General features: G+C 42.1%; 2 protein-coding genes and 1 long non-coding RNA gene across 8 annotated transcripts in view; 1 reads left to right on the plus strand and 2 right to left on the minus strand.

Moving 5' to 3' along the window:
* LOC118366317 (transcription factor ETV6-like) overlaps nt 1-11,454 on the minus strand; it is a 25,688-nt gene extending 14,234 nt beyond the window's left edge. The window contains exons 1-2 of one of the 4 annotated variants that reach the window (XM_035748893.2): nt 11,222-11,454; nt 762-894 (exon numbers count right to left, since the gene is read on the minus strand). In XM_035748893.2, coding sequence (XP_035604786.1) covers nt 762-798 — 37 coding nt within the window. In that variant the 5' untranslated portion in view covers nt 799-894; nt 11,222-11,454. Of the gene's footprint in view, nt 1-761; nt 895-1,935; nt 2,183-2,299; nt 2,801-11,221 lie in introns of those variants that run through there. The other 3 variants (XM_035748891.2, XM_035748892.2, XM_035748894.2) reach the window with 3 other exon arrangements.
* Nucleotides 5,111-25,197, plus strand: LOC118366316 (protein mono-ADP-ribosyltransferase PARP12-like). Its single transcript, XM_035748889.2, has 13 exons — nt 5,111-5,452; nt 15,686-15,821; nt 16,070-16,403; nt 18,699-18,857; nt 19,134-19,184; nt 19,281-19,407; nt 19,600-19,765; nt 19,885-20,005; nt 20,222-20,318; nt 22,631-22,715; nt 22,887-23,017; nt 23,702-23,853; nt 23,985-25,197. The coding sequence occupies exons 1-13, from the start codon at nt 5,178-5,180 to the stop codon at nt 24,476-24,478; spliced, it is 2,328 nt and encodes a 775-aa protein (XP_035604782.1). The 5' UTR covers nt 5,111-5,177; the 3' UTR covers nt 24,479-25,197.
* On the minus strand, nt 21,127-21,671 carry LOC127914626 (uncharacterized). Of its 3 annotated transcripts, none has more exons than XR_008089108.1 (3): nt 21,531-21,671; nt 21,295-21,402; nt 21,127-21,227 (listed from the first exon to the last, which is right to left on the minus strand). It is a non-coding gene; the product is annotated as an uncharacterized LOC127914626 (long non-coding RNA). The 3 variants fall into 3 exon arrangements; XR_008089109.1 differs by having other exon boundaries at nt 21,362-21,469; XR_008089107.1 differs by having other exon boundaries at nt 21,295-21,469.
* Nucleotides 25,198-25,906: the final 709 nt, after the last annotated feature.

Genomic DNA, 25,906 nt, shown 5'->3' on the forward strand with positions numbered 1-25,906 from the left:
CAACAGTGCAGAATAATGTAAAGTAGCACAGTAAATCAATATACGCATCTGCCCTCCCGATACAAATATTCTCTTTACCATGCCTCATATTTACAGCCTTCTGCCTGCTTTCCTTCTTGTCCGTCCTGTCTTGTAATACCTCACTCTCTCTCCTATTTCTAGACTCTCCCCAGCCCAACCCATCTCCTACTTCCTTTCTTCTCCTAAACTCTTTACATGTTATACTCCTCCATTACACTGGGCTATTATTCTGTGCTGTTCTCTATTCTCCTGTACTGAGCTACCTTGTGTTGTGTGCTGTCCTTCAGTACCCTGAGGTGTTATTGTACTGAACACTGCGGTGCTGCCGTGTACTGAGTTGTGTTGGCTGTCACTGTCCTGCTGTGTTGAATTCCACTGTGTAGTGTTCCAGTACAGTGACTCTGCTATGGTCCAGGAAAGACGTCTTGTGTTGGTCCTTGACCCTGGGTCTGCTGCACCTCAGAGGAGGGATACATGAGTAGGTCTGTCTGTCCTCGTGGGGAGAGTGATGCCAGTTGGAGTGATGACGTGACATGCAAGTAGCTAAAGTAAATCATGGCTTTCAATCTGCCATTTTCTGAGGTCAAATGCTCTCGAAACAAATGTTTATGGGATAAGAATGCAGGCTGAAAAGACAAAGAGATTTGTTTGTTGATTATGACTGCCATGTGTTCTCTGTGTGCGCCTGTGGGTGTCAGGAGTTGTGTGTGCGTGTCTGCATGTTTGTGTGAGTGACTCACGCAGGTGCACGGGCAGCCTGGCAGGCTCGTCCTCCATTCGGCTGGCTGTCCTGGCCGTGGGAGCATGGACGGGGGAGGAAGTAGAGTTTGGCAGGGGGCTGACGGAGGAAGGACTGAATGAGCGCCTCTCCTTCTATGAATAGATACAGAGACACAAAGCATGCCTTAGTTACAAACCTCCCCGAAACCATCCTTAAACCCAAACAGCCTGAGAATCACCACACCGAGAAACTATAACACCATTTACACATTCTTTATCTAAGTGATAAAGGTACCCAAACATAGCAAATCTTTTTATTCATAAAATCGTATTTGACTTATTTGGTGAAAGATGCTGGTGTGTTTGCATGGTCAATGCAGCCAGTCACTAAACAGGAGGTTGAACTTACTGGTATTTGTGCACATTTACTTATACAAAATGTAACCTGTCAAACTGACAATGTATGCATGTGCTGTTGTGTACAATGGTCTTCTAACAGCATTTGCCTCTTTCTGCTCTGCACCTTCTATGGAACATCAACAGTGCTGCTGAATGTGATGTTTATAGGCTCTCCGTTTGCCAACAGCAGCATCTTATAACATGGATTGGTCAGTCAATCTAAAATGGCTAGTTCCTATTAGCCTACTGTATTAGGAACTCACTGTGGCTGGTTAATATGTAGCAATGAGGTTTTAATCTAATTTTATTATGCAGACCGCCCTACTCTTCAAGAATACTTCATGTATTTTGGTAGCCTATAGCCAACAATAATACACTATATCAGGTCTTACCTTTAGAAGATTTTGCATTTGTACAGCCCAGATTTGACAAGGTTATGTACGGTCAAAAAGGGGTTCACGTACAGATAGGGCCGAGAGGGGGCAAGAGAGTGAGTTTGTGTGCGAGTGTGTGTGTTTTGGGGCATACATATAGTCTTCAATAACTCTGCTACTTTTCTCTGCAAAACAATATCATTCCAAAATATCTTTGGGCCTACTCTTCTAGGGTTGCATCCCAACAATCCCAAATAGTTTCCTTGTCACCTGAAATTTGAAGAGCCATCTTTAGACTGTCACTGTAATGTAATAACATGATAACCACCATGCATTTATGCACTGCAACTGTTTTACATATTTTAGGCCTACACATGTCATGTTTACATATACAAAATGTATTGTATAGAGAATGAATTACCTGTGTATACGATATATAAGGATAGTCACATTTCTGGTGGTTTTCAAACAAGCCATATGGCGCGTTCAAAACAACTGGGAACTCTGAAATCTCCGACTTCTGACTTCAGTGCGTTCATGACAACAAGCAACACAGAAAAAAAACGAGCTCGGACTGGGATAAATCGTTTAGGGCATCTTTCTATAGCTCCGACTTTCTGACCTCAAGATCACTGACGTCATGATTTGACCTCGTTTTTCCCCCGAGTTCTCAGTTGTCTTAAAAGCACCAATAGCCTATGAAAACGAACGTCCTGACGAAAAACGTTTATCTCAGGTGTGCTGCGAAGTCGGTAAACTTGTAGCGCAGCATTGGATGGACTTACCAGGCGCTGCTGTAGTATACAACACAGCGGCGAAACGTTCCCCTCAGCAACAGATGATTACCAACACACACGATGCAGTTGTCAACAACACGACTGCGTCAAGCGCATCTCACCCCGGGGTCCTAGAACTTGATTCTGCTTTATAAAATCAACAAATACCTTGGTTATGAGCTGCGATGAGGATTCTGACATGTCTCGCTAAATTCAGGAAGTTCTCCTCTTCCCACTTTCCTTTTCTCGTTCTCCTCTTTGAAATAAACCAGAAAAAAACACCCACACCCGACTCCCTGACTTGGAGGGTTACAGGGCCACGTAATAAATACGTTTAGGGTTTATTATCGATCCATTATATAACCATGTTTATCATAAACGCGTGAAAGTTCTTTGTTTTCTGTAGGTGCTGTGCTCTACATTTCGGCGACGCGTTGGTTAATTCTCTTCCTGGAAGACGGGTAAAAAAGGCAGACATCTCCGTGGTGCTGCTCATTGACTTGGATGTTAAAACGGCGAAATGACGTGAATTCTTAGTATTGAGCCCAGCCCACTTGCTACAGAGGGTTTGACTGCAGCCTGGTAAAAAAGGCGTTCCTTGCGTAGAATTACCTTATTGGTTTCCTGAGTTTCGTAGGCGTTTCTTATTGGGGAGAAATATCTCCAAATGGTTCATTGCTAGAAAGAGACGCCTACGAGATCCAGGGAGCCAATTAAATAATTATATTCAAGAAACACACTGAAGTCTAGCCTGCAGCCAGACTCTCTTCTGCAGCCACTTCTTTCTTAAAGGGGTACCCCATATCGGGATATTGCCTATGATGTTTACACACGGAGGGCTGAGTGTCTGCGTCTTTTCGCTCCACCCTTGTACTTGAGCGATGCACTAAGGTCACTAATTAGTAAGGAACTCCCCTCAGCTGGTTGTCTAGGGCCCCTGGGGTTTCAAGAGGTCCCCGTGGGTCCTCCAAAAGGTGCATATTTTAATAAAACTCTCATAACAATATTTTCCCTCTATAGCGTTTGTCAATTATACTATGCATGTAGGCCCCTCAAACACAACTCGGGACCTCGAAGCCAGTTACATGGCATTTGTTTGAGGGGGCGCTTTAGACCTGGGACTTAATTCATATGTAGAACAGAAAACCAGCAGGCTCCGTTGTTTGAGGGGGCGCTTTAGACCTGGGACTTAATTAATATGTAGAACAGAAAACCAGCAGGCTCCGTTGTTTGAGGGGGCGCTTTAGACCTGGGACTTAATTAATATGTAGAACAGAAAACCAGCAGGCTCCGTTGTTTGAGGGGGCGCTTTAGACCTGGGACTTAATTAATATGTACAACAGAAAACCAGCAGGCTCCGTTGTTTGAGGGGGCGCTTTAGCCCTGGGACTTAATTAATATGTAGAACAGAAAACCAGCAGGCTCCGGACCTCGTATCCGGACCTCGTAGGGTAAGAGCTGAGTACTCCTGATGTAGGATATAAGCCTATTATCAGCAAATTAGCCCTACTCTCCCTATGTGTACTTTTGCATGAAGCCCAATGGTACACTTACAACATAGGCCAGAGACAGCAGAGACTACCCCACCTCTGCCACCAATGTAATATGAGATAGTTTCAACCTTGCTGTACAGCCGTGAGTGTAACTCCCTGGCATATGGTAACGACGGCACAATCACCAGTGGAGGCTGCTGAGGTGAGACAGGCTCATAATAATGTCTGGAATGTTGACCATGGAAACCACGTGTTTGGTACCATTCCATTGACTCCATTCCAGATATTATTATGAGTCATCCTTCCCTCAGCAACCTCAACTGGCACTCACTATAAACAATTATGCACAAATGTAAGGATGGAAATTGCAAAAAATTCATGGAAATATATTGATAGTTACATGTTAAAGAATTCTGATCACTTAAAGTGATTTGACTGACATGAATTTTCCCTAGGCCTAGAGTTTGGATGGGATGCATCTGACATCTACTGGGCATAGTTGGTATTTTTACAGTAGACAGGCGATTGTAGACCTTCATATTTACAATCCAATGATAACGATTCCAGGCCTATTTATATAAATACTATAACACATTGGCATGATGACTCCTTGCTGTCCCCAGTCCACCTGGCCGTGCTGCTGCTCCAGTTTCAACTGTTCTGCCTTATTATTATTCGACCATGCTGGTCATTTATGAACATTTGAACATCTTGGCCATGTTCTGTTATAATCTCCACCCGACACAGCCAGAAGAGGACTGGCCACCCCACATATGCTCTCTCTAATTCTCTTTTTTTTCTCTCTCTCGGAGGACCTGAGCCCTAGGACCGTGCCCCAGGACTACCTGACATGATGACTCCTTGCTGTCCCCAGTCCACCTGACCGTGCTGCTGCTCCAGTTTCAACTATTCTGCCTTATTATTATTCGACCATGCTGGTCATTTATGAACATTTGAACATCTTGGCCATGTTCTGTTATAATCTCCACCCGGCACAGCCAGAAGAGGACTGGCCACCCCACATAGCCTGGTTCCTCTCTAGGTTTCTTCCTAGGTTTTGGCCTTTCAAGGGAGTTTTTCCTAGCCACCGTGCTTCTACACCGGCATTGCTTGCGGTTTGGGATTTTAGGCTGGGTTTCTGTACAGCACTTTGAGATATCACCTGATGTACGAAGGGCTATATAAATAAATTTGATTTGGCTAGTGTCAAGATCTTGCTAATTATTTTGTGCAATATGAACGCTTTATTTCATTGCAGAAGAAGTAATGACCAGTAAGGTTATACTAAGTTTCGTTTTCGATTCACTCACCAGCTTCCTTCTCAACACGTCATTTCCTCATCAGAGTCCCGAACCATATGGAAAGAATACAACTGTGTATAACGAGTTGAAGAAATGACGGAATCGACAATAACTAAACTGATTTGTGCTAATCGTGGATCAATGAACGTCGATGAATTAGATGCAAATGTTTACAGTGACTTGCAAGTCTCGGTGCGGGATGTAATTAAAAATAGAGAGAAATTTTGTTTTGTTGTTTTTAACGGAGAGCAAAGGGTGGTAGCCAAGACTGGAGTTCGATTGTGCAAATCCAAAGATTGCCAGGGATGCGGAAATTTACATTTTTGTAAACGATTCATGCTTGGGGATTGCCCATTCAGACGGAGAAGGTATGGAACTTCAACGCTTCCCAATTTTGATACTGTTGTTACCGTGACGCTATTTTAATTAAAAGGCCTGCTCTGGGGAACTTTTGGCACATAGCCTTTCCCTTTGCTTCATGGCAGGGATCATAATTACAAATCATTTGACTGCAAATTGACCGCAATAATCCCAAACATATATAATATTTCACTGAAACGTAATAATTTCAAATCTTGCTTACATTTGTTTACGATCAAGTCTCTCTATATTATGCTTTTGAATGCGTGGAACATATTTCCCTAATTAAAATCACTCGCAGCTGATCTCCTGGTGTTTAGTATTTTATGTCCAAAAAAAAAAATTTTTTTTTTTTTTGGCTCAGAAAACTTGGGGAGCAAATATAAAACAACCGTTGTTGCCAGTTGTGGAACCCTGGTTTATGGTGTTATTGTTGTATATTGAGAACCACCAGGGTTGCCAGGTGAAGATAATATTTTTTTCAACAAATGACCTCTCAAAACCCACGCACAAGGCCTGAGAACTATTCCTCCATTTGTTCCACAGCAAAGAGAGGAGTTTACCTTAAACCCTTTTTTCCATAACGTTATCCAGCAGTTAGGAATGAATATTGCCATAATTTGTAACGACATAGGCGGAGGTCAAATTAAAATTTTCCATCAAAATAATGATCTTTCTGAGTTTAGGAATATGTTGCAAGAGAAAAGATAACTCACCCTTGTTAAACATTTTCCATCAATTGATGTCGATTTCACTTATTTTGACTGCTATAACTAAGCAATAATGCCCAAAGTGGTGTGGTATATGGCCAATATACCACGGCTAAGGGCTGTTCTTAGGACACAGAACATTAGATTGATAAGCGTGAGTGCGCAGTGACGCCTGTTTGAACAATGTATTTGATTATTATGGCCATTTGTTTGTTTTAACCTGCTCGTCTCTACCTATTTATGTAACCACACTGACTTAACTCACTCATCCAAGTCCGTGTGGTTCCTCGTTCTGAAAAGACCCAATCTGTGGCAGTCACAACCTCTTCCAGGTCCTAATACTTATAATAGTTTGGTTATTATGTGCCAAAAGAGCAAGGATGTCCTTGTTACTAAAGCCAATTCTAAAGTATAGTTTCACCAGTCATGTAACTCAGGCATTTCAAAGGCGGAGCACACAGCAACAGGGAGCCAGGGAAGTATGCATTTATTAACTAAATCCCCTACTTTAATCTTGAAATACAACTGCAACTTTATTCTCAAAATATTGCCACATTATTCGCAAAATAAAATTGACTTTATTTTAAAAAATACATTTCAAATGTATTCTCGAAATGTCTCGACTTTATTCTCTATGGTTTTCAAGTACAATCCGTGCCCAAAAAAATCAAAGTACAAGTATGTGAGGATATCTCTGGGGTGGTCTGAGGGGGGCTAGGCCCCGACACTGCCTTTTCCTGCAATTTTGAGCCATAATCACTATGCTTAATTCTATGTCAGAATTTTTTATTTTTCTGTATTTTTAAGCATACAGTGCTTAAATTCTCCCACGGTTGTTCAGTTTGGCTGGACAGCCAGCTCTAGGAAGAGTCTTGGTGGTTCCAAACTTCTTCCATTTACAAACAATGGAGGCTACTGTGTTCTTGGGGATCTTCAATGCTGCAGAAATGTTTTGACACACTTCCCCAGATCTGTGCCTGGTTCCTTTTTTAAATAATATAAATATGCTTTTCTGTATCTGCTAAAATCGTGAATGTCTTATTCAGTACATTTAGAAATTGCTTGCTTTTCTAAAGTCTACCAACATTGCCAGCAGGCATGCCAGCTAAGATAGTTAGACAAGCTAGCTGAAATGGCTTCTTGGTGACCAGCTATAAGGTTGGGAGATAGCAATTTTCTGAAGTTGGCTAGGAGTATTACAGAGAAACACCAACAAAAAATGAAACCAAAAAATAATAAAACTATTTTTTGAACAGAACAAATCTTAGGAGGCACAAACCCGAGGGGGCCTACTTTGAATAACTTTTCCAGTAGGCCCTATCCAAAATATTACAATTACGCATTGCATTCAAAAGTTTTTCCATTGTGCGCTCAGCTAAACGTAGTTGCAATAAATAGTAAGAAAAAGGCCTGGGCATACTATCATGCACTGATCAAATACCCAATGAGAACTAACGTCTGTTCAAAGTCTATTTTTGATTTACATTTGGTTGAGTTGCCAACTAACATGAATTCAACGTGAAATCAAATAAAAATCCATCATATTCCATTTAGGTTAAAAGTTGGGTGAGAAAAATACAAAATTCCCTTACGTTGATGACATTTTGCAAATCCAATCAGTTTCCATGTTGATTCAGCGTCATCACATTACACATGTGTTTTTTAATGACATGTCAACAACGTTGATTCAACCATTTTTTGCCCAATGTGTAGGATCTCTATTTTTACTGTTTCCAATGGATTAAGTATAGGCCTATAGCCGCATCCCACTGGGCACACCACGTAATTTCAACGTGGATATTTTTGTAATATTTATTTGAGATGTTGATCAGTGAGATTTCAATATTTATTCACCCACTCAGAAAGACAGCCAAAAGTTTGTTGAATTCCCTATGAATTCCCTATGTGTTTTCACAATGCTCTCAATGAGAGCCGCACACTAAGAGCTCAGATGCAAAAAAATGTAATGATGGATAACATGATTGAAGAGAAATGCACAGCTCTGCAAGGAGCCGTTAATGATGATGGCATATTCATTGAACTGATGAAAACTGACCAAGCATTCCAGGACAAATTGTCTACAGAAATTAAGGAACTTAAAATCAAGAAATTCAACCAAGACAAAAAAGACAAGGCCGAGGACAAAGTCTACTTCTGGAGAAACTCTGACAAGAGAGGTCCTGCTCCGCCTCTCCATGACAGACGCAGGAGAGATGCCGGTTCCTTTTGTCCACCCCCATCTGCCCAACGCTCTTCAACCAGCTTCTCATCTGCTTCCAGTGGCAGTATTTTATCCAACGAGAGACTGGGCCGACAGAAGGGCGGAGGTGGCCGTAGGCCCACGCACCGACGAGATGCCGCACACGACGTGGTAAGAAGAAACGACTACCAGATTGCAGAGGGGACCGCTCACACGGTCCCAGAACCTACGGGACTGAGTGTCTTTAATTTATCAAGCCTTTTGTGCCTACAACTCAGTGCAACGATTTTGATGTTAAGGTAGACATGTTTAAGTTTTTTAGAAGCATCCGTTTCAGGGAATACTTAAGCTCCCCTAATCGTGGTATTTCTACTGAAATAGTAGGTTGCTCACCTGTACATACTCTGACACCTTTTAGAAGTAAGAGTTATTTTATACCTCCAGCCAATCACAATCACTCCATTGAGACATATTGCAGAGTTGTCGTTCATTTCCTTAAGAACATACATGAGTACATATCTTTCCATAATTTACCTAAGAATGAAAAACAAGCTTTGCTTGATTTACAATCCGATACGTCAGTCTTTACCCACCCTGCTGATAAGGGTGGGTCGGTTGTACTCATGGATAGGACAGCTTATGTAAATGAGTGTCATAGACAACACCTTTTACAAGAAACTCCCACCACCCAATTTCAGAACACGATCTTTACTGGCCTAGATGGGTATTTAAGTTCTGGTCAGAACCAAAAAAGAACACTACATTTTGGCTATTCAACACCCTAAAATTGCCACTTTCTATACTTTGCTGAAATTACACAAGAATGTTACAAAACCTCCAGGGCGTCCTATTGTAGCGGGCATTGTTGCAGTAAAAGCCCCTCTATCTACTTTTGTTTACTTTGTTTTATTAGACCACTCTATCATCTTGATCCTCTCCCTGAGAATACTTTGTTAGTTGCTTTTGATGTTGAGTCGTTATACACAGAAACTCCACACGGGGGCGGCATTGAAGCTATGGAACATTATCTTCTGCAACGTGACCCTAATGAACTATCTTCCAGTGTATGCATTATAGCACTGCCCGTTCCATGATCTCGCCATCACGGTTGACAACTCCATTGTGTCCTCCTTCCAGAGCGCTAAGAACCTTGGCGTGATCCTGGACAACACCCTGTCGTTCTCAACTAACATCAAGGCGGTGTCCCGTTCCTGTAGGTTCATGCTCTACAACATCCGCAGAGTACGACCCTGCCTCACACAGGAAGCGGCGCAGGTCCTAATCCAGGCACTTGTCATCTCCCGTCTGGATTACTGCAACTCGCTGTTGGCTGGGCTCCCTGCCTGTGCCATTAAACCCCTACAACTCATCCAGAATGCCACAGCCCGTCTGGTGTTCAACCTTCCCAAGTTCTCTCACGTCACCCCGCTCCTCCGCTCTCTCCACTGGCTTCCAGTTGAAGCTCGCATCCGCTACAAGACCATGGTGCTTGCCTACGGAGCTGTGAGGGGAACGGCACCTCAGTACCTCCAGGCTCTGATCAGGCCCTACACCCAAACAAGGGCACTGCGTTCATCCACCTCTGGCCTGCTCGCCTCCCTACCACTGAGGAAGTACAGTTCCCGCTCAGCCCAGTCAAAACTGTTCGCTGCTCTGGCTCCCCAATGGTGGAACACACTCCCTCACGACGCCAGGACAGCGGAGTCAATCACCACCTTCCGGAGACACCTGAAACCCCACCTCTTTAAGGAATACCTAGGATAGGATAAAGTAATCCTTCTCACCCCCCTTAAAAGATTTAGATGCACTATTGTAAAGTGGCTGTTCCACTGGATGTCATAAGGTGAATGCACCAATTTGTAAGTCGCTCTGGATAAGAGCGTCTGCTAAATGACTTAAATGTAAATGTATAGCATAGGCTGAAATAGTACTCACACACAACTACTTCATGTTTCTAAATCATTTCTTTATTCAGACGAAGGGTACTGCTATGGGATCCCCGATGGCTCCTAACTATGCTAATTTGTATGTGGGTTACATGGAGAAATAGTCTATTTTCAATCCTCTCAAAAATGTTTTCTTGCCTAACATCATTATTTGGAAACGGTATATTGATGATATTTTTGTTCTGTGGAGGGGTGATGCAAAACAGCTCCAGGCGTTCCAAGCTTTTCTTAACTCCTGTTCTGAGCATTTGAGATTTACTATGCAATCTGATACACGTCAAATCTTGATCTTCTGATCTTGTGTGAAGATCATGTTCTATACACGGGTCTTTACAGGAAACCTACTGATCGTAACAATTTGTTGAGGGCTGATAGTTGTCACCAACTTCACTTCAAAAATGGCCCTATAGCCAATTCTGTCTCGTCAAAATCATTTGCAAAAAACAATCATATTTCGATAGAAATGGTCAGATTAATACTGCCATTGAGAAAATTCGAAACAAACTCGCTATTCAAAGTGCTCTGAACAAATTAAGGGAATCGTTCACAAATATTGGTACATTCTAAGATCCAATGAATGTATTGGTAATGTGTTTCGGACCTTCCCTTGGTCGTATTCTCGCGGGGCAGAAATCTCAGAGATCAATTGGTAAACTCTGATTTACCAGCCCAAGATATTGCACCCATACTGGATGGAAACTACAAGTGTAATGGCTGTGCTCAATGCAATGGCACTTGTAAATGTAGATCCTTCAAACACCCCCAAACAGGGAAACAGATCCCAATCAAAGGGGTTGTCATGGGCTCAACTAAGGCAGTTATTTATCTTATAACTTGTCCTTGTGGTAAAAATGTTGTGGGTAAAACAAAGTACGAATCTCGGAGCATCGTAGCACCATTAGGTACAAAAACTCGACTTACCCAGTTGCGGCCCACTTTTTGAAGCAAACCACTCGATTTTGTTTCTGCGTTATATTGGCTTCAAACATGTCATCCTTCCTAGGAGAGGGTGTGACCTCGATAATTTGTTAAAACGAGAGGCTGCATGGATCTTTAATTTAAAGACCCGTGCTCCCTTCCGTCTCAATGTAGACTTTGATCTGAAGCCATTCTTGTGATTGTGATTTTGCTATTGTAAATGTTTGTAGGCTTATGTAGCCAAATTGTATCTATGATCGTACACTATCCATTTATGTTTTTTGTATGCTATTTTAATATGGATTAACCAATTAACCAATGATATCAGGCCTCACCCGGCCATGATTACAAACACCAGTGTGTGTCTTTTGACACTATATAAACGAGTCACCCCGCAGTGTTTGTCATTATACCCTGATGAAGACAGCTTGTCTGTTGAAACGTTGGACATTACATTGTTGCATCTGAGCTCCTAGAGTGTGCAGCTCCCCTTTATTTTCAAGTGTTCCATTCCGCTAGCCAGCACCTCGCCTAAATAGGTGTGCGTTTCTTTCACCTCTAGATCACTATGCTCTCAAACATCTAAAAGCACAACCAAATTCCAATGGAAAAGCGATGTCTGATTTTGGTTTAGGGCTCTTTTAAATTTCAATCGCACTATAGCGCTGAACTTCGGTGATACAGATTGAATCAAGCTCTTAGTTGTCATCTGTCACGGATCCCTCTGGAACAATCATTGCGCACACCTGGCTCCTATTCCCACTGATTGTATTTGTATATATGTGCCCTTTGTTTATCATGGTGCTGTCGATTATTGTTCCAATGTCCGTTGGTGCATGTGAGTACCTGTGCTGTGTGTTTTGGGCTTTCATGCCGTTGTGGATTGCGCAGATGATTACGGGTCTCGTCCTGTGTGTTAATCATTGTGTGCGTGTGTATTTATTCAAGGTACTCCTTGCTCTTTTGTTTGGGTTTCAACCCTGTGTTTTGTGTATGTGTTTGTTTGGTCTTTGTCCCCGTGCCTTTACACGGCACGCCGTAATTTTGGGTGTGATAAAAAAAACTATTACGCATTCCTGCGCCTGTCTCCCGAATCTCTTCATACCAGCGGGACATCATCTAAATGTGTTATCACTGCGCTCTCAACCATTTAAAACCACAACAAATTTCAGTTGGGAATACAATATCAGATATGTTGCATTTATGCATCTATTTAATGTGTTATCACCTTGACAGACCTGCAACCTTTGCATACTATTTTGAGCACGCACACTTTCAGTAATTACATAAGACATTTATAGTTTATTATACAACGGGTGGGTCTAATCCTGAATGCTAATTGGTTAAAACCGCAATCCAGCCGGTGTCTATTCCACAAATTACCACAGGCATTTTAACTTAATAGATTTAGCCTATTTACTCTGTTCCATTTGACTGCGCAATCTGCTGTCTCATCAGCCCAGCCAGGTAATTTATAAAAAGCATCTAGACATTATCTCAATTTCTTTTAGACTGACATTTAGTTTTCAACTACAGAGATTTGTATAAACCTTGCTGTCTGTCTCCCCGACATTTGCAACATTGTTTCAATATTTTAAAAAATCTCCAACTGTCCAATAGTAATTAATGTCGTGACGATTCAGACAGGCAGGCAGCGTTTCTCAGCCAGTCAAAATCATGAATCAGCTGGCATCATTTTTATGGATATATACACATAACGTACAACTAAACGGAGTGCAGCTAGTTTGCAGACTTTTCAGCTTCAGTTTTAAGTGATTGTGTTAGCTGTGTTGTTGGCTAGCTCCTCTGAACAACAGTGTCCTGACGAGTGAACACCTTTTCTACACCAGGGGAAATCGCTCATTGTTATGGATGTATCCAAATAAATGTAATTTTGAAAAAAGCTAATGCAAATGCAGCTACATTGTTGTTATTCTGGCTGCACTGTTTGACGTGACTTTAAGTTAGCCGTAGTTGGCTAGCTAGCAAGCAAGGGATAAGAACGTTGCCAGCCAGTATGGCAATGTAACGTTTAGAATGAACGACTGGGTTGGGTCCATTGATACAGGACAAAAAGCCCAAACAACTGGGTCGTGTCTCTGGCAACCAGCTTGTGTAGCAACCCTAGATTTGTGTCAGAACTACAGTATATCTCGTGGAAGGATGAAATTGTATTAATAAATGTATCTAAATAATGTTAATGAAAATATGTCAATCATTATTTGAATATGTTGGTAACCCATTGTATCAAAGTGATAATGCCATTGAAGTCAGTGTTTGGAGGATATGTTGGCACGGTTTGCCAACATATCCCATGCCAATATATCCTCCAAACACTGGCGTCTCGGGCATTATCACTTAAATAAATACTGTTACATTAGTTTGTAAGATAGCCTTAACTTAAGGCTATTTACTGTATGGCAAAAGTGATATTGAATTGTCAATGTAACCAAATATCAACATTTGAAGGAGATATATATTTTGTGGCACTGACTTAGTCTGTCTTAAATTCCAGTTGGTCTACAAATAAGTTAATGATTAAATCAAATCAAACTTTAAATGTACTTTAAATACAGTTGTATTCGATTTAGATGGAGATGGAGACAGGAATCCAACATATCCATTATGAATTTGTAGACCAAGTGGAATGTAATCCAGACTAAATCAGTGGCACAAAATATACATCTGTTTCAAATGTTGATATTTGGTTGCATTGACAACCAAACACAATTCAATATCCAGTTTGTCTACAAATGAATAATGAATATGTTGGAATCACGTCTCCATCTCAACCCAAAATCTAAGTTAAAGAATAGGACTAAATCAAATCAAACATTAAATGTGGTTTGATTTGATTTAGTCCTAATCTTTCATTTAGGTCTTTCGTTGAGATGGAGACATGGATCCAACATATTAATTATTAACTTGAAGAGTATATTTGAAATCAACCAAAGCTTGAAACCCTAAGCCTATATGTGTTGCCTATTTTTAGTTGAACCCTGGGTTGAATAGAAACAATAGCTGTTGATTTTGCAAATGCTACATAGGCCTATTAGATAATATGACTTAATGAATGTTAACATTTGATTTGCTCTGTTAAACCTACCATTTGGAATGACTTCGATAGCAACAGTAAATCTATTTGGTTATTAAGAGACCTCTTAATTCTCACAATAGCACATTGGTTGTAGTCAGTGACAAATATCATAGCTGTGCAGGGCTTGATTAAAATCCTGTATGGGAGACCAAAGGGTAGCTGTAGATCAGTAGAGGTAGGAGATGCTGCCAAGTCTTTTGTTATTTTTCTGATATTGGATATAACGTTGAAGATCTGACGTTGTTTCAAAGATACAAATTCAGCATATTTTAGATAAGCTTTGTCCATGTTGAAATTTCACCTTCAAAACTTTTTTCACACTCAACCATTTTGTACACTCAGTGTACAAAACATATTTCCATGACATAAACTGACAAGGTGAGTCCAGGTGAAAGCTATGATCCCTTATTTGTCACTTGTTAAATCCACTTCAATTAGTGTAGATGAATGAGAGTAGACAGGTTAAAGAAGGATTTTTAAGCCTTGAGACAATTGAGATGGATTGTGTATGTGTGACATTCAGAGGGTGAATGGGCTAGACAAAAGATTTAAGTGACTTTGAACGGAGAAAGGTAGTAGGTGCCAGGTGCACCGGTTTGAATGTCTCAAGAACTGCAACGCTGCTGTGTTTTTCACACTCAAGCATTTCCAGTGTTTATCAAGAATGATAAACACTGCCTCCCGAGTGGCACAGCGGTCTAAGGCACTGCAGACCCGGGTTTGATCCCAGGCTGTGTCTCAACCGGCCGTGACTGAGAGTCCCATAGGGCGGCGCACAATTGGCCCAGCGCTGTCCGGGTTAGGGGAGGGTTTGGCCGGGCGCTCTAGCAACTGTTTGTGGCTGGTCAGGTGCCTGCAGGCTGATTTCGGTCGTCAGTTGAACGGTGTTTCCTCCGACACATTGGTGTGCGGCTGACTTCCAGGTTAAGCGGGCAGGTGTTAAGGAACGCGGTTTGGTGGGTCATGTTGTGGAGGACGCATGACTCGACTTTCGCCTCTCCCGAGCCCATTGGGGAGTTGCAGCAATGAGACAAAATCGTAATTGGATCACAATTGGATATCATGAGAGAAAAAAAATAATGGTCCACCACCCAAAGAACATCCAGCCAACTTGACACAACTGTGGGAAGCATTGGAGTCAACATGGGCCAGCATCCCTGTGGAACGCTTTCGACACCTTGTAGAGTCCATGCCCTGACGAATTGAGGTTGTATTGAGGGCAAAAGGGGGTGCAACTCAATATTTTGTACATAGTGTATTTTCCACATAGATTTCACGTTACAATACATTGACAAATAATGTTGATTCAACCAGTTTGTGCCTAGTGAGATGGAACATTGTATCAAGAAAATGTTTACTTTTGACTACAGAGGAGGATGTCGCTTCAACCATGACATGACTTCGGGGGACAACAGCAGAGTCCTGAAAGAACACGGACTGGAGGAACTGAACAGATCTGAGCTGTGCACCCTTCTGCTTCAGAATGATGGCTTCCTCTTACCACCAGTACGTAACACTGCAGTAGGCCCCTTTGCTAAAGTATACTCTGTCTGGTTAAGGCCTTGTGTTTAGTGATCATGATCTAAATTAAGTTCATGTTCCGCCAATCTTGTGCTGTGGTGTGCAGATGTATACATGGAATATCCCAGAATATTGTGTGTGTGTGTACTCATACATGCATGTGTATGGGTGTGTGTGCATGCATGTGTGTTTGTGTGTATTGTTTTTCTCATACAAACATTTCCTTCTGCTAGGTGTGCCACAACTACAACAACGGCGTTGGAGAGTATGGCAAATGCCAGGATGGCGAGACATGCAAGAGGCTCCACATCTGTGAGATGTATCTCAGGGGTAGCTGCAACTGTCCCAGATGCCATGATTTCTACGAACCCCACCCATTAAAAATCCTACAGGACAAAGGGGTGCCCAACGAGCTCATTGCCTCCCTGAAGTCGGTGTACATGAACATTGAGTGGTTGCAAAAGCAAGACCGTGTCATGCAAGGCAAGGGGCAACATCAAAGAGCTAAAGCTAATGCAACCGCTAACACAAGTAACAAGTCTAACAGAGGCCCACTGAGCACTCACGGTAAGGCCGACACTGTTATTAGCATGTTAACTCATAAGTTATTAAACAATATTGTGTTATACCTTAATATAGTTTTACTAAAGTGTAAAGATGGTAAAGTGAGTTTGTTTAATTAATGAGAACATAGCATTTAGTGGAACCTAAATGCTACTTCCTAATATCTTCAGGAGTTAGAAGAAATAGTGTGTGATTATAGATGCATTCTCATTTTTTTATTATTTTTTATTTTTTTATTTCACCTTTATTTAACCAGGTAGGCTAGTTGAGAACAAGTTCTCATTTGCAACTGCGACCTGGCCAAGATAAAGCATAGCAGTGTGAACAGACAACACAGAGTTACACATGGAGTAAACAATTAACAAGTCAATAACACAGTAGAAAAAAGGGGGAGTCTATATACAATGTGTGCATAAGGCATGAGGAGGTAGGCGAATAATTACAATTTTGCAGATTAGCACTGGAGTGATAAATGATCAGATGGTCAAGTACAGGTAGAGATATTGGTGTGCAAAAGAGCAGAAAAGTAAATAAATAAAAACAGTATAAAAACAGTATGGGAATGAGGTAGGTGAAAATGGGTGGGCTATTTACCAATAGACTATGTACAGCTGCAGCGATTGGTTAGCTGCTCAGATAGCTGATGTTTGAAGTTGGTGAGGGAGATAAGTCTCCAACTTCAGCGATTTTTGCAGTTCGTTCCAGTCACAGGCAGCAGAGTACTGGAACGAAAGGCGGCCAAATGAGGTGTTGGCTTTAGGGATGATCAGTGAGATACACCTGCTGGAGCGCGTGCTACGGATGGGTGTTGCCATCGTGACCAGTGAACTGAGATAAGGCGGAGCTTTACCTAGCATGGACTTGTAGATGACCTGGAGCCAGTGGGTCTGGCGACGAATATGTAGCGAGGGCCAGCCGACTAGAGCATACAAGTCGCAGTGGTGGGTGGTATAAGGTGCTTTAGTGACAAAACGGATGGCACTGTGATAGACTGCATCCAGTTTGCTGAGTAGAGTGTTGGAAGCCATTTTGTAGATGACATCGCCGAAGTCGAGGATCGGTAGGATAGTCAGTTTTACTAGGGTAAGCTTGGCGGCGTGAGTGAAGGAGGCGTTGTTGCGGAATAGAAAGCCGACTCTTGATTTGATTTTCGATTGGAGATGTTTGATATGAGTCTGGAAGGAGAGTTTGCAGTCTAGCCAGACACCTAGGTACTTATAGATGTCCACATATTCAAGGTCGGAACCATCCAGGGTGGTGATGCTAGTCGGGCATGCGGGTGCAGGCAGCGATCGGTTGAAAAGCATGCATTTGGTTTTACTAGCGTTTTAAGAGCAGTTGGAGGCCACGGAAGGAGTGTTGTATGGCATTGAAGCTCGTTTGGAGGTTAGATAGCACAGTGTCCAATGACGGGCCGAAAGTATATAGAATGGTGTCGTCTGCGTAGAGGTGGATCAGGGAATCGCCCGCAGCAAGAGCAACATCATTGATATATACAGAGAAAAGAGTCGGCCCGAGAATTGAACCCTGTGACACCCCCATAGAGACTGCCAGAGGACCGGACAGCATGCGCTCCGATTTGACACACTGAACTCTGTCTGCAAAGTAATTGGGTAAGCCAGTGTCACTCATAACTGCAACCCACCTCTCACATGACCAGGGGCCTACTTGGGTCCCGACTCATGGTTTAAGAAACCCTGGGCTACAGTATAGGCTACTAAATAAAATATCCAGTGACACTGGCTTACCCAATGATAAAGATCCATTCATGATAACGCTTGAATATACGTAGGCTACTCACCGGTGATGGACGATTTGCTTGAGCCAATCAAAATAACTGGTTCTTTGCTTAATATTGGCAGGTGTTGAGAAAACATTTGGTAGCTTCTGCAGACAGATTAGTCCTCTCTGTTCAGCAAGAGACATTTGCATTTCAAACGAAGTTTTTCCCGCGATTGTATTTAGACATTAACGAAAGGCCTATAGCTTGCTCTTCACTGACAACCGCAACAATATAATTAGAATACACAGAACGGTTGTGTCCATTGAAGTCAGGACTGGCAGGCATCTTGAGTGTACTCATGAGTTTACCAGTCAAATTGCCAGGGTTAGAGGTTCCAAGACCCTTCCATGGATTATAGGTCTATGGCCACAACGCAACAAGCAGTTGGATATTTGGTGCGCTTGCTGCCCAAATTGCGGCTCTCTGTGGTATTATTTTGAATGCTTTTATTAATGTCTGTACAGACAGGAGTAGGCTAATTATATATTTTTGGAAAATATGTTTACATTTATCAGAGGTTGCTGCAGAAACTCCAGCACCCCTATTTCCCGCTCCTATGCTCGCCAGACTCAGGGCGCTCCACCTCCAAGAGGTTGAGCATGATACTGCTACTCCTGCTGCTGCTGCCACCGCTGCCCTTAACACAAGCCAGAGGTCCAACAGACCTAGTCAAGGTAACGGCAATACTGCACGTAACATGGTGGTCATGCAGTCACATCATTGATGTCAAGAATCAACATATAGGTTCATTGTGGCTTTCTTGTCTGAAATAACATTTGGCAGAAACTATTTTATGTGCTCAGTTACAGTGTATTTGTATGATTATTAACTGGTATTAAGATCCGATGAGTGATGAACATTAAGAACAAGTTCCCAGTCACAAGCTATCAAAATGTATAGATGTTGATTCTATTGGCATGGTAAATGAAATGTCCAGTTCTCTTTTTCAGATAAAGCTGAAATATGCATGTACTTCATCAAGGGCAGTTGCATACACGGTGGTAAGACAGCATTTTCAAAGCATAATTTTATGAATAATCAATGCTTAGAGCTTAATAAACACAAGACTTCAAAACCTAACTTTACTCATATTTCAGATAAGTGCTTTAAAGCCCACTCTACCATGCCCTACCAATGGGAGGTGAGGGAGGGACTAAACTGGACAGCTCTACAAAACAACGAGGTAATTGAGAAGGACTATTGCGACCCAGCAAAGACATACAGGTGGGCTCTACCTTTAAGAAGAATTCACTTGAATGGGCAGTAACACGTAGGGCTCTTGGTCCATGGGGGGCAAATGTTGCTAGTTGCTAATACAATGAGTTATTAATGCCATATACGCTTCTAGTTAGTGTGATATACAGCTTCCCCTATTGTGATTGCTGATTGTTCGCTGTCTTTTATTCTCTCGTCTAGTCGTGGAGTCCAGCCTGTGTGTTTCGATACGATGACTTGCGGCCTGAACAAAGCCCGGCGTCTCTCCACCGTCTCCTCTGTGCTACAGCCTACCTTCATCCTCACCACGGAGTGGGCCTGGTTCTGGGAGGACGAGTTTGGAAACTGGATCCAGTACGCATCAGCAGTGAGTGACGACGAGCACTGTTGAATAGTGATGGTTGAATAGGACAGAGTTCAGTCCCTCTTTAAATAGAAATGATGCAAATAATGCATAACCTCCATGTTTTCTGTCTTGCCCTACAGATCAGTGGACACAGTGCAGCCACCATCACCAGTGAAGACCTGGAGAAGAGGTTCCAGGAAGACAACAAGGCTGTGATAGAGTTCACTGCGGGGTCACAGACCTATGAATTCAGTTTCCCTGGTGAGCACAGATGACGTGATATCGAAGATAAACCAACTGCAGCCTTAAAACTATATACACCAAACATAGTATATTACGAACAGATATGCAGTGATTCTTACAGCTACTGCTGTATGTGACAAATTGAGAGATTTCTCGATGGAGTCACTATGGTAAAACAATGACCTGCATGTGAAGTGAACTGTCTGTTGTTACAACAGCTCTGCTCCTTTTCAGACATGATTCAAACAAACAAGCAGTACACCACCAAGAAGGTTGTGAGAAGACGGCCTGTGTTTGTCTCTTCAGCTGATGCACAAACTATCAAAACCAGGTAAGATAAAGCTGTGAATGTTTTTTGCATGGATCAATTTGCTCTTGAAATGACTCTCCTGGGAATTGTTCACTCACTTCACCACTAGGCTCCTCATGTGTTCTCTTGCCTTGAAAGATGTCTATAGAAGAGGAGTAGCTGACCGGGTGCACGTTTTGATTTTGCCGTAGCACTATAGCCTTGTACGAACCATCCTGATGACGCAAACTTACATTCTGTTTCGCAACACGGATACAGTATGGCAACGACCAGATTCAAACCATTTGAGCACATCCCTCTCCCTCCACCGTACAGCCGGACCAATCAGCAGCGTCCTCTGATAATCTGTGGGGGTGGTTTAGTTGATGATGACAACGAGAAGTGCCTGGAGGTTGGTGTTGATGCTGCTATAGCAGCAGTTATTAAAGAACTGGAGGCAATAGGTTAATTGAAAGAACAGCAAAAAACTGCATTGAAGACTTTTCTTGGGGTAGAAGATGTTTTATCGGACTGGATTCGGAAAGAGCTTGATTTACCAGCTAGTTCCGCTGGTAGGCTGGACAATAGAATAAGTAAATATTCACCCAAGGCTGAAGAACAGCCAAAGGAACATTGGCTGAGCTGGGACACCAGCGCGAGGCCATAGCAAATGGATTGAAACAAACCTTCGCTGAGCCTCTTCTGACTGAAGTTGTGATCTGTTTCACGTGTCCTTGTGATTGTCTCCATGCCCCTCCAGGTGTCGCTCATCTTCCCCATCATCCCCTGTGTATTTATACTTGTGTTCTGTGTTTGTCTGTGTTTGTTGCCAGTTCATCTTGTTTGTCAAGCCAACCAGTGTTTTTGTGTCAGCTCCTGCTTTTCCCCAGTCTCTCTTTTCCCATCCTCCTGGTTTTTGATCAACCTTTGCCACATCTCTGGATTACCAACCTCTGCCTGACCTGACCCTGAGCCGGCCTACCATTCTGTACCTTTGCCCCATCTCTGGATTACCAACCTCTGCCTGACCTGACCCTGAGCCTGCCTACCATTCTGTACCTTTGCCCCATCTCTGGATTACCAACCTCTGCCTGACCTGACCCTGAGCCTGCCTACCATTCTGTACCTTTGCCCCATCTCTGGATTACCAACCTCTGCCTGACCTGACCCTGAGCCTGCCTACCATTCTGTACCTTTGCCCCATCTCTGGATTACCAACCTCTGCCTAACCTGACCCTGCCTACCATTCTGTACCTTTGCCCCATCTCTGGATTACCAACCTCTGCCTAACCTGACCCTGAGCCTGCCTACCATTCTGTACCTTTGCCCCATCTCTGGATTACCAACCTCTGCCTAACCTGACCCTGAGCCTGCCTACCATTCTGTACCTTTGCCCCTGCTGCTGTAATAAACATTGTTACTTCAACACGGTCTGCATCTGGGTCTTACCTTGATCCTTGATAGAAGGGATACTTAGAATTCAATTTCCCCTAAATGGCACCAAAAGAAGTATCCCTTTTTATTTTATAAATATTATTTTATAAATAACAACTCAGTGGTGTCAAGTGTGCTTACATCTGCGCAATGAGCAAGTATAGAAAAATTGCAACTTCTGACTTTTTCTGGTCTAGCGATCGATGACAGCAGAGCTCGCTGCCCAGACTTGCATCATTAAAAATAGGAGATTCTCCTGATTAAAAATGGTGTCCAACGTGAATTTTTTTTTTAATATACACATTGTGAGATATTTGGTCGAAATAGACAGACGTGTCCTTGTAGAATTTCCCCATAGCGAAACAATGGAGCAGTAGCCTCAACAGTAATGTGTAATTCCTGACATTTGAAAGACTAGCGTTTGATGACAGCAGAGCTCGCTTCCCAGACTTACATCATTACAAAGAGGAGATTGTAGTGTTTTATTATGTTGTCAGACTTGAAAATAATCTAAATATATACATTTTGTAGATATCTGGCGAAATAGACAGACATACCCCTATTTCCCCTATAGGAAACAATGGGACGAGCTCTGAAGTTTTAACTTCCAGCAATTGATCACAGCATAATACTTTACCCAAACGTGTGTACATCATCAGAAAGAATAGATTATCTTGATTAAAATGCTATAGAACTTCAAAACAACAGAATACATAAATATATTGATATTTGGTGAAATAGACAGACTTCCCCCAAAACAATGGCAGTCTAAAAAGTATTTTATTTAGCCAGGTTACTATTTATCTGCAACCATTTTGCCTTTTTTACTTTTGTTTTACATTTTGTGGTTGAACTGGACAACCAAATGTCTCTTTGCATTTTTACCTTTAGGAATATTTTTTTGTTCTTCTACATTTCAGAAAAAGGGCTCCGATCAATCACTCAAATTTCAGAGCTTTACCAGGACACTGGGACAAGGCACAAACCCCTGAAACCGGACACAAGGTATTATATTATATACAGTACATACCAGATGCAAGGAACCTGCCGTTTTAGACCAATGGAGATGACTGTTTGGAGCAGTTATTTTGCCCAGGAACAAAACAATCTGTCCCTACATGGTAGGCTAATGGTGTATTATGACTGTTTCTCTGTCTCCCATCATGTCCCTATCAGAGAATTGACCTTCCGTGCTCGTCAGTGGAGTATAAGGAGATTCAAGGACTTTTTCAGAACACCATGAGAGGCTTCAGCATCCACCAAATCGAGAGGATTCAGAACAAAGCCCTTTGGGAAGTCTTTCAGTGGTACGTTCCCTCAGACTACATACACTTTCAATTGACAATCACCTATTGATTTTTTTAACCTTTATTTAACTAGGTAAGCCAGTTAAGAACAAATTCTTATTTACAATGACAACCTACCCTAGCCAAACCCGGATGACGCTGGGCCAATTGTGTGTCGCCCTATGGGACTCCCAATCACAGCCGGATGTGATACAGCCTGATGCTCACTTCCTGACTGCACCCACAATAATTGCACATTATACAATATTTCTCTCTCTCGACTAACTTTCTGTCACAAATATAATCTCAAAAGGAAATACAAATAATTTATTTTCAATACATTCTGCACACTGTCGACAGTGCTTCTAGAGGACATACACTGATTGCAAGGCAAAGAGATGTATTTCTATTATTCTGATTGCAAGGCAAAGGGATTTATTTGATTTATTCTGATTGCAAGGCAACGGGATTTATTTGATTTATTCTGATTGCATGGCAAATGGATTTATTTGATCTATTCTGATTGCAAGGCAAAGGGATTTATTTGATTTATTCTGATTGCATGGCAAATGGATTTATTTGATCTATTCTGATTGCAAGGCAAAGGGATTTATTTGATTTATTCTGATTGCATGGCAAATGGATTTATTTGATTTATTCTGATTGCAAGGCAAATGTATTTATTTGATCTATTCTGATTGCAAGGCAAAGGGATCTCATGAAGAAGAACAACAGAGGGAGGAATGTGACGGAGAAACAGCTTTTCCATGGCACAGACTCCAAATACCTCGATGCCATCTGCCTTAACAACTTTGACTGGCGGATCTGTGGACTAAATGGGACAACCTATGGGAAAGGTGAGCTGTCTCATGTGCTTGTGCTATTACATGTCATTCTAATTATTGACATAAATCAACATGATATATCGTTGATATAATATAGTTTCCTGTGATGAATGATTACTGCTTACCCCTTCATCCAATTTCAGGGAGTTACTTTGCCAGGGATGCCAAATACTCCAACAGCTACACTGGCCAATTAAATACGAGGTTCATGTTTGTCTGTCGTGTGTTGGTGGGAGATTACATCAAAGGGCACTCGAGCTTCCTCCGGCCCCCCTCGAAGGACGGAGGGGACACCATCTTCTATGACAGCTGTGTGGATGACGTCAGCAACCCCTCCATCTTTGTGGTGTTCGAGAAGCACCAGGTATACCCAGAGTACCTCATCCATTATGGTGAGGACGATGCATGGTCACAAGGATACCAGCAATACTACCGTCCAGCTCCTGTACCTGCACCAGCACCAGCATACAGACCAGCGGCTGCCACAGCGCCTAGACCAGCACCAGCATACAGACCAGCGGCTGCCCCAGTGCCTAGACCAGCACCAGTATACAGACCAGTGCCTATACCTGCACCAACATACACACCATCACCAACCCCTGCACCTAAACCTGACAGCTCCTGTGTCATTAGTTGAGGCTGACTGCGAGTGGTGAATTGTGAACCTTTTTGATATTAAACCGAGGCAAAAACATATGCTTTTGTGAATTAGAGAAATGGATTTAGCACTCTGTTAAATGTTTGACAAATTACAGATAATATTGGGATGCACCTTACTATGATTACTAGATGTTCTGTTTTCTACAATGCAAGCATTTTTGTAGTGCTACTGACATTATATAATAGCAAATTGCGAACCTCACAACAAAAGTAGTTGTGTACATTATAAGCTTTATACCTTTACAGTACAGTGGTTTTACAGTATATTCTGATGTGCATCAGTTCAATGGTTGTGCAATTATGAGTTTCATTTATTTTATTAATATAATCCATCTGTTTTCTTTGCTTTATTAATGTTACTGAGCGAGGGAGGGAGGGAAATGCAGAATGTTTACATTCTGTCAGAACATGTTATGGTTAGACATCAGATATCCTATGGAAAGGAGAAAGGCCACAGTCAACAAGACAGCCATGAGTTGGGGAGGAGTGAGGAATTTGGACTGAGGTCAGGTCAGATGAAGTGAGAAAGAACAGAAATCACTAAAGTCCTGTCTAGCAACAGAGATCTATTGGCTGTCCAGATGTGTAAGGACGGGAAGGTATAGCAGGAAGGTTTAAATACCAGTGCTTGTGTAAATATGTCTTTGTCATTCAGTTGTTTGACCCATTGGGTGAATAAACTTGATTTGAGCTTTACTAGTCGTCTGAGTTTCTACTCCGTTTATTTAGAATCCAACAGTTGGCGCTGCGAGCAGGGTTCACCACGATTTACAGTCGAACTAGAGAGTCGGAATCAGTGAAACGAGCTGGCACCAGAAACAAGGTAGGCACAATTCCTACATCTGTTACCACCAATTCTGACATCTTGGGGAGATGAGAATCGTAGGCTGAAAATTATAGGATACGGACCCAGAAAACCTGAGTTTATTCAGTAGGCCCATTGTCTAACAACCGGTCGTAAATATATGGTGTAGGGTAGGTTCCATAAGGAGAGGTCCCGAGTGGAGCTAGTTCTCTCTGAGATCCATGAGTGACATGTAGGATAGGTCCCTAGTGGGGGTCTTCCCCTGTGAGATATGAAAGTCCCAGCCGCAGTGGCAGTGAGGCATTAGAGTGTATGTACAGTTGAAGTCTGAAGTTTACATACACTTAGGTTGGAGTCATTAACACTCGTTTTTCAACCACTCCACAAATTTCTTGTTAACAAACTATAGTTTTGTCAATTTGGGATTTTCTTTATTTTTACTATTTTCTACATTGTAGAATAATAGAAGAGATCAAAACTATGAAATAACACACATTGAATCATGTAGTAACCCAAAAAGTGTTAAACAAATCAAAATATATTTTCTATTTGAGATTCTTCAAAGTAGCCACCATTTGCCTTGAAGATAGCTTTGCACAC

Source organism: Oncorhynchus keta, chromosome 33 (assembly GCF_023373465.1).
Source record: "Oncorhynchus keta strain PuntledgeMale-10-30-2019 chromosome 33, Oket_V2, whole genome shotgun sequence".
NCBI lineage: Eukaryota > Metazoa > Chordata > Actinopteri > Salmoniformes > Salmonidae > Oncorhynchus > Oncorhynchus keta.